This window comes from Chiloscyllium punctatum, chromosome 16 (assembly GCF_047496795.1).
Source record: "Chiloscyllium punctatum isolate Juve2018m chromosome 16, sChiPun1.3, whole genome shotgun sequence".
NCBI lineage: Eukaryota > Metazoa > Chordata > Chondrichthyes > Orectolobiformes > Hemiscylliidae > Chiloscyllium > Chiloscyllium punctatum.
In genome coordinates this window covers 26,898,575-26,913,904 of record NC_092754.1, presented here as the reverse complement: position 1 = coordinate 26,913,904, position 15,330 = coordinate 26,898,575, and the positions used below count along the sequence as shown (strand labels likewise).

General features: G+C 44.7%; 1 protein-coding gene across 1 annotated transcript in view; it reads right to left on the bottom strand.

Moving 5' to 3' along the window:
* Positions 1-15,330, bottom strand: part of epha2b (eph receptor A2 b) — a 44,977-nt gene that overhangs the window by 13,263 nt on the left and 16,384 nt on the right. The window contains exons 4-7 of the mRNA XM_072586554.1: positions 4,524-4,679; positions 4,005-4,334; positions 2,985-3,109; positions 519-681 (exon numbers count right to left, since the gene is read on the bottom strand). Coding sequence (XP_072442655.1) covers positions 519-681; positions 2,985-3,109; positions 4,005-4,334; positions 4,524-4,679 — 774 coding nt within the window. The remainder of the gene's footprint in view (positions 1-518; positions 682-2,984; positions 3,110-4,004; positions 4,335-4,523; positions 4,680-15,330) is intronic.

Here is a 15,330-nt window from a genome sequence, read left to right as displayed (position 1 = left end):
TTGTGAATCTCTCAAATTCTCTACCCAAATATCTGAGGAATTCTCTACGTGGAGTGGTGATTCATCATTCACATATTGCAGACCGAGAGAGAGAGATTTGGGGTTTCTTGTGGATATGGGGAGTGGTATTGAGATAGAAAGTCAACCATGGAGCTGACTAGATGGACTGAACAGTCTATTTCCAAGCTCATTTCTTATATGTTCAAGCACAAGCAACTTACAAAGCACTAAATGCAGAATGGATTCAAAGACATCACAGAGCAAGCCAGGGCTGCCCAGGAGCCTTTGATTTGCTGGTGCAATCCTTGGACCAGATTGGAAGGGGCCAAGTGGTTTTAAAAGCAAGTCAGCCACAAAAATGGGGGAAAAAACCAAATCAAAACGATTGATCAAACTTGAATCTCAAGCAGCACAGGAATATCGACAATACACTAATTCTTTCCGGATGGTAGTGGGAAAGAATGAATTAGCTTCTAACAGTGCAAACAGAATCTGGGAATCCAATAACAATACATCACCTTTATCTGGAAGAGTCTGGAACTCATGGGTTTCACTGTAAAACCCAGTGCCACTGGGCATCAGCGCCTGCACACGAAAAACATACACCGTTCCGGGCTGCAAGTTTGCAACCTTCACAAAGTTATTGTCAGACCGCAGCACTGTGTAGCTTTGTTGATCCACCTACAGGGAGACATTGGAAGAAAAGGCAGATAAAGCAGCCGCTCCCATTATGTAGACAAGTAAATTGACCTCAGCCTCTTAGGGGTCAGGCTGGGGTGAGGGCGTTGCTCGCAACAGAATATAAAGCGAGAAGAATTAAATCTCTCCTTTGTGATTTCTCTTGTTCTGTAAAACAGTGCTGATTAAGAGGCAGTAATGATCTCTTTAGAACAGTGAATGGGCCATAAACACAAGGAGAACACAGTAATGAGATGCCCTGAGAACTATGAAAACCTTTCTCTGCACCAAGTGTTCAGCACAAAGAATACATGCATGCTAAACAAGAGAATTACATCGCTTTTGTAATTCACAAAAAAGGGACTGCGCCCTAAGCCACAAAGCAAAGCAATTTCAATTCACTGTAACATCACATTCACAAGCTTAGGATGTGCAGTGGACAGAAATTTATTTCCCTGATCAATATTTTTCATCCTATTCAAGAGGATGCACTCGCAAGTGGAATCCACGTGGGCTTGTGTTCACTGAAATCAGCCTCCTTCCTGTGTGAACCTAAATTGTGAAGTGCTGGGCTATTTGACTGTCGCTGTACATCACATCGATATCCAAACAGGTCCACGCTCCAGTAAAAAGAACAAAAAAAGGGTTGGAATATTGTTGCCTCTATCCACTCCCTTTAGCCCAGGAATACTCAAACCAAATTAACATCCTCTACGACAGTTCTTTCGGATGTCAATTTATTCAGCAGAGATTGAGCGTGAAACTCTAAGATGATTTCAGAAAGGAGCTAGGGGTGCTGGTACAATTCACGCAATGTTGGAGTGTCTCTGGTGCAAGATAAAAGAACTGCAACAGGATGCTTATTACCAAAGTACAAGTTTTAGGGTGAGAATTTTGCCTAACAAATTCACTTCGCCAAAGACATGGAACTTGTGCTGCAGTTTCGCTAATTCCTATTGACAACCTGTCAGCTTCCACTTAACACCTCAAGGGAATTAACTGGGTGTTTCTTGCTCATCTCAACGAGGGATTAGTCTGACTATATGTAACAGTATCAGTGTTTCAGGATGTTACACTTATTACACTCTACACAGCCTTACAGCTGCTTTGAGTCCAACCCCTCTCTCGCTTGTACATTCTCCTAATTAAATCGCAGACCGATCACCTCCGGTTTCAGCAGATCTACTGGGTGTGAAATTCCTCTGGTCAGCTGAATGTTTGATATGAATAAAAACTGTCACCACGTTAAAACCTGAACCAAGCTAGCAAGGGATCCACACCTAATCTGCAAGGTTTAGATTTCTCCAACATAATCCTTCCCCACAGGGATTTGAACCCAGAGTTTAGCTGCAGGTTCCGCATCTGTTTTAAATTTACTGGAAGGAGCTACACAGTTCCATTCATGCCATTGTCCTGGATGCTCCAGACCAATACTATCCATCAGCTGCATGCATCTTTGATCAGGAGGGGGAAGTAGCTAACTGTCCCTTCAACTCCTTCACTCTTAAGATAAATTCACCTCACAGCTTGCTTCTGAATTTCACATGTGCTCTTCTGCTGATTACTTAGCAGTTGCGAGTCAAACAAAAAAAAGAGAGAGAGTGTTTGATCATTTCCACACCGCAAACTTGCGCTGGGAATTTGTTGCCATCAAAAAAGTCTTTAAAACAAAAAAAACACAACAGTGCTTCCTTGGCGACTCTGTGGAGAACCTTCACATGGCGAAAAACTTGGATCAGACACCACTTGATTCCCCAAAGCTGAAGCACCATGATGCTGAGTCTGTAGAACACAGCCCATGAATCTGTCAATCAAGGTGTTGTGGAGGACAGTGAGTGGGGAACACTGGCTGGATCAAGTCAGCACCGGAGTATCATGTGAAACAGAGTACCCAAACATTTTCCAAAACACCTAGACCACACACACCGAAGCCATACGGAGGATGGCACATTCTCAATGCAACACCACAGCAACAAACAGCAGTGGCTCCTTGAATGGCACGTTGCACTAGGGCCATACTGAAGACAGTGTGGTTTTGAAGGAAAACTAGTATCAGGATCAATAACAGGTTCAATTGCCCATTTGAAAGGTGCTATCAATGACAACCACCTCTCAAACATCAGATCAACACCATACACAGCTAAAAGGAAGTCATTGCAACTCTGACATACACGAGAACCAGGGAGGCAGCTGTGAATCAAACCCCAGCCAATGGGCTATTGGAGCTTCAACAAGGAGGGAACAGGTTTACGTAGGGAGTCACTGCACCAACTGGAGTGGGCCAAGTTCTACAATAAGACTCTCACCTTTTTGCTGTACATGAGCTCATAGCCAGAAATGCTTCTCATTTGCCGTCTGGGAACGCTCCAGGACAGGGTAAGGCTGGTCTTCTCTTGATCCTCCATAGCGATCGAGGTGATTTTAGGAGGCTCTGTAGGAGTGAGAACAGGCCATGAATACTGTGCAAGCGTCTCAGTTACCTGTCCTTGAACATACCGTCACTTGAAGAGTGATCCCCTGGTTCAGTTTAAGCAATGGCAACCCAGTAGCTGAGAGAAATTTAGGAAAGGTCTTTTGCAATGCTGGACATGTCCTTTTTTGAAAAATATTCTAGTGTGGGATGTCGGTATTGACAAGGCAAGCATTTGTTGCCTTGAACAAAGCAGCTTGCTAGGCTATTGCAGAGGGCCACATTGTTGTGTGTTTGATGCAATGTGTAGGCCAGATGAGAAGAGGATAGATTTCTTCCACTAAAAAAGGACCTTTATGAATCAGAGGGACATTTACACAATTATAGTGATGGCGACCACAAAAAAAAGAGACCAGCATTCAGTGCCAAAAACGTTATTAATTGCACTCCACCAGCTATTGGTTGAAAGCCATGTCCCCGGAGCATTACTCTGGGCCTTCAGATTACTAATCCAGTGGCATTGCCACTCCTCTCTCTTACTGAGAAAGACCCGACTGAATGTGCAGAGGATTTCTAACAAATAAATAGCTTGCTCCCACTTTGGACAGGCCAGGACAGAAGTTGTTTCCAGAGCTAGCCAGTCCAAACCAGTTAGAAGCTTGGCACTAACCATGCAAACCCCAGCATATACAAGTAGCCATAGTCTTCGTGGACCATTGTGGGGCTCTCACATAACAGAGACAACTGGTGGTGGATTAACTAGAGGGTTACCACACCTCAGAAGAGATTGAGAAGGACAGTCTTTCAAGGGAATCTGAGCTGGTGCAGAAATTGAACCCACAGCATTGGCATCATCTGCATTGCAAACCAGCCAACTGAGCGAAACCATCCCCCAGCCAACGCATCAATCAATTACCTGTCTCGTTGATGAGGGCCACAGTGCTGGCAATACTGCGTGAGGCGCTCTGGTCAGACACCCCGTTCCTTGCTTCGACCCTGAAGGTGTAGTTGGTATGCGGCTCCAGCTCCATCACACTCACTGTGGTCTGCACAAATGGAGACCGACGGGTAAAGTGAACAGCAGACTCGCAGGGTTTGCAGCTTCCCGTGTCCCAGGCACAACGTTCACACACCACGGTGTAAGTGACATCACTGCGGCCCCCGGTGTCACTGGGCGGCATCCATTTCAACACAACCATGGAACCCATGGCGGTAGCTGTCAGAGCCTCTGGTGCAGACGGTGGTTCTGAGGATTTAACAGAGACAAAAACAATTTTAAAAATCAGCTTGCTGCTGAGGTGTGTTAATGGCCATCATCGCTCACACTAATAATCCCTAGAGTGGGCTTTGGGCCCAGGTAGCACCAAAGACTAATGATACAGGATTCATACTTCAGTGTAATGCCTTCTGATTTTGAATAGGAGATTGTACTTACGAGAACATGCAGAGGTGGCTGGGTCACTGCGTGCTCGATAGAAACCATCCTTGCAGGGGCACAACGTGGAACCAGTTTCAGAGGGCTGGGTGTTGGCAGGACATTCCAAACAGGGATCGTTGGTGGCCTCCGATTTGAAGAAGCCCTCCTTACACTCTGAAAGGCAAATCCCAGATTGAGTACTGAAAATCAGTGGGATCAGGAACAGTGCATCAAGTTTCCCACATGATCATGGTTCAAGTCACAGATTGGCAGCCATATCAGTACTACACAGCTTTTCACTCAAACCCTTCCCTGGAAGCTCCCAAGACAGCCTTTTCTTTACACTTCAATATAGGCAGCCAAGAATTGGTGGGACCATTGTAATGAAGTCTGGTGTTGTTTTAATTTCAGCAAATCCAAGGAAGGTGCTTTTTATATTCTGGGGTCCTCACTACATCATGCAGCACAACTACTCCTACTGAAATGGTATTGAAGGGTTATCTGAAGAGGAGACTTCTTTATTGAAGAGAAGGTGGGGGTGAGGAGCAGAGTCAGTCATTTTTGCACATGGTCAGCATGGACATAAATGGACGAATGACCTCCACAGTGCACTAACCTTTCTACAAGGCAATAAGTTCAGGTTTTCACAGTGGATTTACACATTGGCAGGGAAATCCAACAAGTGAACTGTGCAGAAATTCAGAAATCTGCCATTCTAACATCCATCTCTCAGCCACACTAACCAGACAGTCACAGGCAGTGCACAAAATAGACGGTTACTTCTCAATGGAAAGTTCAAGACATCTCTTCACTTAAGTGCTCATGAGCAGCTAGGGAGGATTTTCATTTACTTGTGTAAACAGCATGTCAGAACTGCCAAGCCTGTCACTCTAATGAAGGGTGTCAGCAGGTATCTATTATACTGCCCTGAAGCCCAGTCCAGAGGTGGTTCCCCTCACTTTGGGGGAATTCCTGGTATTTTCCTGCATTCCAACTCGACAAGCAGTCGACAGCTGAGGGGACAACTGTTCAGAGAAAACAGCTACCTCCTGTTGGTCGCACAGAATGGGTTCAGACCTCGAGCCTAAGTTTAATGAGAGGCAGAATAACAGTTCCTCTGTGTACACAGCCCAGCACAGCTGACCTCGTGGGCAAATGTGTGCGCGCACTCCAAGCATTTCCATTCACTCTGAGAACATTTCCAAAACAGACAAAAGGCTGAAGAATTCGAGGGGGCAGGGAAGGAAACTGGTTCTTCACACGATCCCAGGTGCACTCACTCCAAATGGTTTGCTCCCTCCATCTCTCCAGCAACCAAGTGACTTATCAATTAGTGCTCAGAGCACAGAGCAGAGCACAATTAACAGAAAACATAGCCCACTTTCAGAGTCATGCATTTGTCTGCTTTAGGGATGCGTGATATAACTCCCAGATGTCCCATTGAGTGATCATCGTGAAATTACCATTTGCAATTTGAGGGCTCATGTAACTACCTCTGTCTGAAAACTTAGTGTTAATACAAAACAGAAGCTTATCATTGCAAATGAACAGTGTGTTCATACCCTAACAGCGTACATCACAAAACACCCTCCACCCCACTCAATTTGGTGGTCGACCGGAATCAAAGTAACAAAATGAATGGGTGAAAATAAGAACTTCATTTATAAACTTTTCCCTAACTTTGGGCATATTAAAGCATTTCTCATCTCCCCAAACCATCCACCAATTAAGTGCATTTGAAGTGGCATCAGGCAAGCAGCAGAACAGCTGATGTTTGCACAGCAAGATCCCGCAAACACCAGTAAGATATGGCCAGAACGTTGGCCCTTGTCATGATGGAGAGAGGGATGCAAATCAAGGAGATCTCCCTTGCCCTTTCAAAGTGGTTTTGTGCAATCTTTGATCTCCACTCATGCTGAAGATGATCTCATTCAAAAGACAGAACCTCCAGAATTGCAATGCTTGGCTCAGTCACTCATTGAAGAATCCGTCCAGATTCTGCATTCCAGTTCCTGGGTCAGGGCCTTAACCTATAACCTTCCAACTCAGAGGTTACCACTGAACCAAGGCTCCCACTTTGATAACAGAATGAAGCACAGCTCTTTGTAAAGCCAGTTACTTGAAAACGACCGCCCTCCAAACCATAAGCACATCCCATTGTCCATACACGCCTGTATTTCCCAAACAAGTAGCTTTCAGTAACTGTGGTAACAAATGCAGCAAGAAAAGCCCCTCTCTCAAACTGTGCCCACTGTCTTAGGGTTGGCCAGTTCATTAATCAGAGTCAAAAGGAAATCCAAGTCGTTTTGACAGCAACTCGCTCATTATTTACATTCCAACAGACAGTCACTGACAAGAGTCATGTCGACATGGACATTCTGCTTAATAATGATGTCAAACAGCTGCCAAAAAAGCAGGCGACCTCAGATGACACAGCTGGCTTACCATGGAGACCCAGAGACAGGAATAGTAAGGCTGCTTTGTTGGACCCAGCAGCTCATTGAGAGCTGGGGTTGAAGTTAATAGGAGTCTCTATCTGGGCAAGCCAGATGGTAATGCACACTCAGGTGTGGTGCTGACATGCTGAGCTTAGTCAGCATGCCATTCCCTCTGTTTGCTGTTAACACAAAACAAAGTCAGGTCCCTGAAGTCTCTGTCTTAATAATGGTTGCTGTCATGGGATTATGCTGATCCTGTATCAGTGCAATTCCCATTGCCTGGTACAGCCCAAGCACATGTTCTTTCGTGAACAGAAAGATTTCAATCACATTAGGTTCATGATAGCACCAACGGCCCACAAAATAAGCTTTAACATTTATCACATAACACAAGCATGATCTCAAGAGCTGGATCAGTCTCCCAAACTGATGAGATCCTGAGCATGTGATGTGGGATATCGTCTGTGCTCCAGCACTAGCAGAGCTCATATGTGGAGAATGACCACTGATATATTCCAGTTGCTATGGAGCTGTAACCCATTAGTGTCCCAAGCAAAATTAAAGAAACAAAATGGAGGAGTGTGAAGAGGGGATGACAGGGTTGCAAGGGTAGAGTCCCTGTCACAGGAGTGTTTGATGGGGACAGTGTCGAGCGAGCTTTATTTCAGTTTAGGAGTGCAGGGCTGTATCTACTAGGTCAGTGCCCTCCCTATTGTCACCCAAATCTGTTGGTGTTCAGATATTGTGGTGGTCTCCTTTGTCAATTAGGATTCATAGAAAGGATGGGGTGGGTGCAGGAGATTTGCAAATTTTATTTTATTTTTTTTTCTCCACCACCAGGAGGAGATTTGCAAATTTTAAACAGATGTCAGGTATGAGTCAATAGGTTGCCTCTTTCATTTGAAAAGAATGAGCAAATCAAGGCCTGTAAAATTAGGAAAGGCTTTGATAGGAAGGTGGGGGGGTACACAGAGGATATCTCCTCTCACAGGGAAGACTACAACCAGAGGCCATCAAGACAAGACAATCAGCAAGAAGCCCAATGGGATATGCTGAAGAAAGCACTTCACCCAGGAGAGTGGTGAGAACATGGAACTTGCTCCCATTGGAATGAGTTGTAAAGATACATTTAAGTAGTGAGAAAATCATTTGAGGGAGAAGGGACTAGATGGCTACAATAATGATTTAGAGGAGGAAACATAGAAGGATACTCCAGTGGATCATAAAAAACCCAACATGAACTGGTTGGGCTGAATGACCTGCTTCTATAGCACATATCTGATGGATCTTGCTGAACATGGAGACTGTAGTAACTGTGCTTTCTGGTATTGGCAGGGTAGACTGCTGCCTAACTAGCAGGATATATACATGTCAACAGTTCAAAAGGACTCAGATTTCCCAAGGAGGGCAGAGATTGTCCTTCTAATCTCTTGCGGAGAGGAAGAATCTAAAAATATCTCCGCTTGTTTATTTTAGCTGAGATTCCAGCTTGAAGCAGATATTTGACTGAACTTGGTACAATAGCAGCTTCACATTGCTGCTGAACTTGCCTGCTTAAAGGGATCTTCTCAACAAGAAGATCTCCGAAGTGGAATTAAACTGAAAATAATTGTGTTTACCACATAGGAGGCACACTGGGTCAAACATCCCTTGGAGCTTCCGATCAGGACCTGGACACGAACATGGCGTTTTGTCGGAGATCCTCTTAAACCTTCGAAAGATGATAGCCGCAGGCCATCCCTTATAACACCATGAAGGGCACAGAGGATGATGGTCTTTACACCTGGACCATCACCTTGCAGTTCAGGATGGATACCCTCACTGAGGAGAGGACTTTATTGTCAGATGTGAAGGGCAATTTGGAGACCCCAAAGGGGGTTGCCAAAGCTGTGTAAAGCTGAGCAACAGGGGGAGGCAATCTCTTAATGCTATCAGCAAAATGAGACAAAAAGGATAGTGAGGGTGGGGTGTAAGCATAACCCAGTCTGGCCTACATGTGACTCCAGATCCAGAGAGAGCTGCTTGACCTTTAACTGCCCTCACAAATAGTCTTAAGGGCCAATTACATCAAGGGCAATGAGGAATGGACAACAAATACCAGAGGTGCCCACAGCCCACGTAAGATTTGAAAATAAGAGAATACAGCCCATTTACAGAATGGAAATATTTATAGAAGCCTTCAACATTCCACTGGCCTGGGCTGCATTTCTCACACGCAGTAACCATCTGAAACCAGAGCTCAACCTCAAAGTAGTTGATACATCCAACAGTAATATACAAAGTGGGATAAACTCCTTGAATGGCCCTCTTCTGGCAGGGTGCCAGTTACTAGCAGGCATGATGCTAACATCACAAAAGCAAGCTGTCTTTGGGATTAATGGCATGTGGGGTGGGAAAAAAAGAGGTTTCAGTTCAAACAGGAAGCAGAGGCTGGCAGCAGTCCACTGAAATCAGAGACTCTGGTTGGAGGGCAAATCGACCGATGGGAAAGGGAATGATGCTTGTGACAATGACAATATGTCAACTTGAGGTGGAGCTGGAAGAAATTGCAACCTATCCAAGGTGAGTGCCCTCAGAATGCAGCTGGAAGCTGAACCCCTTTCTCAAAACAGAGGAAGGATTAGGGCAGGGGTGGGGTGGAGATGTTTGTTTAGGGGGAGGGGAGACAACATTGACAGTGTGGGGAAGATGAGAAGCCAACGTCAGAAACTTTTACCTCAGATCCACATGGATCCGCATGTCGGATAAAGAGATTAACTATAATCGAACATCACAGACAGACCAAACAGAACAGGTAAAAGGACAGTGATTGGAGGCAAGAGGGCCATTTATCATGGCTTTGGATAGGTTTGCTCAGTGGTGAGAAGGGCTAGTCATGGCTTTTTTTTTTGCCCAAGCTTTATAAAGGTGGTGAGCTCTTCACTCTGGTATTTCCTGGGTGGGGCAATCCTACATTATAATTTTAAACATCAAACAACAGGTCTGTAAATCAGTAACAAAGCAAACACTGGCCAGCTGGTTTCTGTTTCGCGAAAAAATGCAGTAGGAGTGTCCCTGCCAACATACCAGAGTACAACACAATGACCTTCAGCATACAAAGGGCTACCCTGAATGGAAAGATGCCTAACATCAACGTGATGGAGCAGTTCAGAACCTGCAGACCTTAACATTATCTACTTTGCTAGCACTCATAACCTGGAAAGACAAAAGTGTTTTCACAGACAATGGGTTTGAGTTGCACACAGGGTTATGTAGGGTCTCAGTGTGTATTACCCAGCCCCAATGGTCCTGCAGAAGGTGGTACCTCTGGCCTTTGGGGTGTAGGTGTAGTACTGAGGGGAACAGAATTCCAGGTTGCTGACCCAGTGATAGTGAGCAATAACAGAAATTGCTGGAAAAGCTCAGCAGGTCTGACAGTACCTGTGGAAGAGTTACTGGAACTGAAATAGTAACTGATTTCTCTCCACAGATGCTGCCAGCCCAGCTGAACTTTTCCATCGATTTTTGTTTTCGATATAAAGCATCTGCAGATCTTTCGGTTTTCAGATTTAGTGACAGTGAAGATTTGAGGGGTGGAAACCAACAGGTGGTAGAAGGTGCTACCAAAAAAGGAGCCTTGGCAAGTTACTGCAGTGCAAGCTGTGAATTATTCACATTGCTGTTTCAATGAAGGGAGTAAATGGGGCTACTGGGGACTTATCTATTGCAGAGCTCCATACTTCTAACCTGCTCTTGTAAAGCCCCTGGCTACATGGCTGGTCCTGATCAGTTTCTAGTCAATGGTATCCACCCAGGATGCTGATAGTTGGAGATGCCATGGTAATGCCAAAAGGACAACAGGAGTCAATGCAGAGAACATTGAATGGATGGATGGATTCTCAACGTTGGAGACCCTCATTTAATCTGAGCTAGATTCACATTGGATTTAAAATTAGACGAGTTTTTTTTAAAAAAAACACTTCCCAGAGGAAGGTGTAGATACCAGGTGAACAACAGTCAGACAAAGGGTTGAACTTTTGAATAGGTTGGAGTTGAGGGGGGGGGGGGGGTGGTGGTGGTGCCAGGGGGTAAATTCCAATTCTAAAGCTTCAGTTGCCAACGATGCTGTGACAGACTGGAGAAGGTGGGGAGGTAATCCCAGGGTTTAAAAAAAGAAATTGCGGAGGTAGATTAAAATGAAGGTTATAGGAAATTGCTGATAAGGATAAGCAGATCAAAAGACTTCAACTCATTTTATGTTAATTCCTCAGTAAAACACATTCACAGGAGGATGCCAGGCTAGGAAGTCATTTCCCAAACCAGTGCTGTTTGTTTGGTTAAGGAAGTACACATACACCAGCCTCCCACCCTTCGGAAATTTCTGTAATGAATGAACATGCAAGGGAATGCCGAAGTGAGACAGGGTGGATTTTTCAATGGGATCTGGCCTGACAAGGCAAAGGTGATAGTTCAAAGGCTGCTGAGGTCATGTTGTGTGCATTTAATTGTTAAATTGTGAAGGTGTCTTATACCAGACAAACAACAGTGACACCCCCAAGAGAGGAGGTCTGGGTGACAACACCTGGATCTCATTGCAAATGCATTACAATTGAATGGGGCTCATCTGGGGAGAGAAAAAGCAGCTAGACAGAGAAAGGTCACAGCTCTTAACCTTTCTGTGAGTGAGTGGAGTTGAAAGGAAATTGAAAGCCCAGGGTTTTATCACATAGGGTGCACAGGGCTTTAGTAAAGGATAACGACTCGTCATTAGGAGCAAACTGTCAGCACCAGGCTGGCTACACTTCCGTTCTGTGTGATCCTCCAATTAACTAGCAACACAAACACAACAGTCCCTCAGGGAGGATAAACTGCAGCAATCAGACCGGAGCATTTACAGAGAGGGATATGACCTGGAAAACGAGGGCAGAGATCGGTTAGATTGGACTGGTAGCTGTGATCTGAATTGAAGGTGGTGCCCAGCTCTGAAAGTAAAACAATTCAGTGAGCACTCTGGCAACATCACAAGGGACAATTCAGGTACAAATCAGCAATAGCATTGCAGAGATAGTGGCAAAGGCACTTTTTAAATGACTTTTTAAAAAAATTCTGTGATTGATTTTAGCGGTGACCTAGAACTATTCATTTCCACGAAGCCAATCCTTTCCACAGACACATTTTCCAACACGTTGGGCTCAGATGTCTGATCAGAGCAGACACTTCCTTTGCCTAAACTGGATAATGGCTAATTTGAAATGGCCCAGCTCTGAGCTGAGACCAACAGCAATACAGCAAGGGGATAGACTGGCTCAGGAAAACCTGATCCGTATGTACTGACGCACTGGCTAAGGGAAAGGGAAAGGGAAAGAGAATGGGCCTTGAAAGTAACCTGGTCATGACTCTCCTCCCTTCCCCCCCCCCCCACCCCCCACCCACTCTCAGCACCATTGGCTTGCAGTCAGCAATAGCCCATCCATGGCAACAACCTAGATGCAGCGAAGAGGTAAAATGCCCCTGGATGAAAACAGAGGAGGCAGCTGAAAAGGAGACAACAGAAACAAATACAAATACAAATACAAATACAAATACAAATACAAATACAATCAGGATGGAAATCAGTGAGAAGTTAAAGAAAACCAAGAGGAACAATATCACCAAAGTGATGGGCTAAGGGGAACCTCAGATGGCTATGAACCTGAATGGATCTGTTTAAAAAAATCCCCATTCTCAGGAACTACTTGATTAGGGTTTTGAGAACAGAATAAAAAAAAGGAGCCAAGGGACAAAATCCTCAACAGAAATTACACAAAGTGGCACCATCTGCTCTACGGATGGAATGGCATCTAGCCAACTGTATGACTGTCCTCATGTCAAAAAAGAGGAAACGGACAAGTCAAGATCTGACTTTTATTTTAAGTGGTGCGCTGGCTTGTCAGGAAGTTTATCAGTATCTGCAAGACTGTCCAGAAAACGAGAGAGGAAAACCAAGGGAAAAACCAATGCTGGCATCAACCCAAGGAGACTCATCCATCTGCTGGATGACAAGTCAGTGCCTTCCTGATGCTGCCCAGATCTGCAGTAGTAAGGGGAAGTTTGGAGTTATTGCTGGTCACGGAGCATCTCCTGCGGAACCAGTGATTCAAATCTATGAATAGAATGAGGTCACCCAGTATGAATCGCCTTGAAATCCAATAGGTCTTTTCCCTTCCCCCCCCCCCCCCCCAAACTTTCTGTTTATGTATTCATGCTGTTAATACAATAACTATCCTTCGCCCATCTCATAACCCGGTTCTGCCATTCTCCGTACTGGTCACAACCTAGAACATAGATCTGCGGATCAGGTGATGTTGCAAAACGGAGATTCGATTGGCTCATGTCCGTCGGAAACTATGACTCAGACCTCAACTGGACAAGGTCAGACCCTGCTACAGCTGACAAAGCAATTGACTGAACAGCCTGGGGAAAATGGCACACATTGTATTGGAGTCCACACATTGGGGAAGGTGGTGCAGGGGAAAACAAGCCGAGGCATATCCAGCTCCAAATTCTAGCCAAGGAAATGAGCAAATGCTTCAAGAATGTCAGCAAGAATTCAGACTCTAATGTTACACTAACTTCAAACTATGTTCGAGTGAAACACGCTGGGACTGTACAAGGCAGGACTGGACCTGTTCAAATACCTGCCATTATAGAAAGCCTTTATTTTCTACTTACTAACCAGGGTGCATCTACAATGTCTACAGATTAACCCATTAATTACCTTTCCCACTCTCCTCTCCCAAATTTCTAAGCAAATTATTTCCCCTTTCTCTTCCCAACATATCCAACCTCCTCTTAAGCACTACCTGCTGCACACCAGCCTCACTGCACTCGTCTCCCTTCCCTCCCAACCATCTTGCCCAAATGCCAATCTTGCATGATGGAAGCAATAGAAGTCAGCAGGATATTTGCTGGGATGAACATTGAAGCCAACTCCCATTCAATTGTACGGTCATCCGGTGTACCAATGCTGATAGCAAGTGGGATCAATAATAATGGGCATTTGGGTTAGCTTTAAACCCAGTTGGATTGTACCAGCCCCCTTCACAACCAACGCCAATTTAGAATTGACCAGATAGCCCTGGGACTTTCCTGTATAAACAACTTCCATTGCCTTAACTAGTCAAACCACTGACTATTGCTATGCAATTAGTCACCGTATAATCAGTTGTATTCCGTCACCTTGCTCTGTAATCCACATCAGCACATCAACCCAAACCCACAATGACAATTTTCGCCACATGTCTGTCAATTAGAGTAATTAAATGTCCACTCAAGGCTGGGAAGGCATGACAGTTTGGGAGAACGCAATCTATTAAAACAGTTTTTTTTTGCTTGTGCATGATCTCAAACTTCAGGGCAGAACTAAACTGCACTGAACTAAAGTAAGGGTTTAAAATAGGATTTGATGAGGATGAACATACTTTGGACAAGGTAACGTATTTCCACCAAGAAGGAGGCCCCAGGTAAATAGTGTATGAAACTGGCTCAGCAGCATCTTAAAAGACTGTGGGATTTGCCTCAGCTATACATTTTAAGCAACTTTCATGAGTGCTAGCAAGTAAGGGAAAGGGGGGAGGGGGCAAACACTTCTAGGAAAGGACTGTCATTGCCAAACAAAACACTGGCTGACTTTCCCTTTCAATTGTTCATAGTGGTGTTGTATTTGTCCCACAGGTTTTGCATTTAAAGTCAAGCAGTAAAGGTGTACTAGAATTCGACACTGAGAACAAGGTTGGGAAACCAGTGCGTTCTAATTCAGCCCAGATAGGGATGAAGTAGTCTTCCTGTCTCCTACAGTCTGACAGAGCCACTGCATTAAACACAGTCTTTTGCCTTTAGGACAAAGCGCAGTTGGATAAAGGACTTCTCCTGCTGTGATGGACACAGGACTGAGGTGAATCAGCAGCTTAAGTACATATTTATGGCTTAATATTGCCCTGGAGTCACTCCACAATAAAACTGAATACTGGTAACAGGGATAGAAGGTGGGGGGGGGGGGGGGGGGAGGAAATTAAAAACACAATAATTACAACTGAGCTCATAATGGCACCCATAAATTAGCACGTTTGAAAACTAAATGCATTCCCATTTACAACAGGATATGGTGACGACGGTGACAAGACTTAAATGAATTCAGATTAAATGTTAAAATACGTCACAGTGCCCTTGTAACCAAGTTCTGCTCAACAGATATGGCTTGACACAAATGCAGTTTTATTGAAATCCTCGTACAGTGTTCCTGCTCAAATTTCAGTCAGTATTATGACGCATACACATGCACACTATTTTCTTCCTTCCCTAAAGTTATTGACAGTGACTGGAGCACAGGTTCATCAGTCACAGGTATCCTCCTACCATCCTTTATAAGG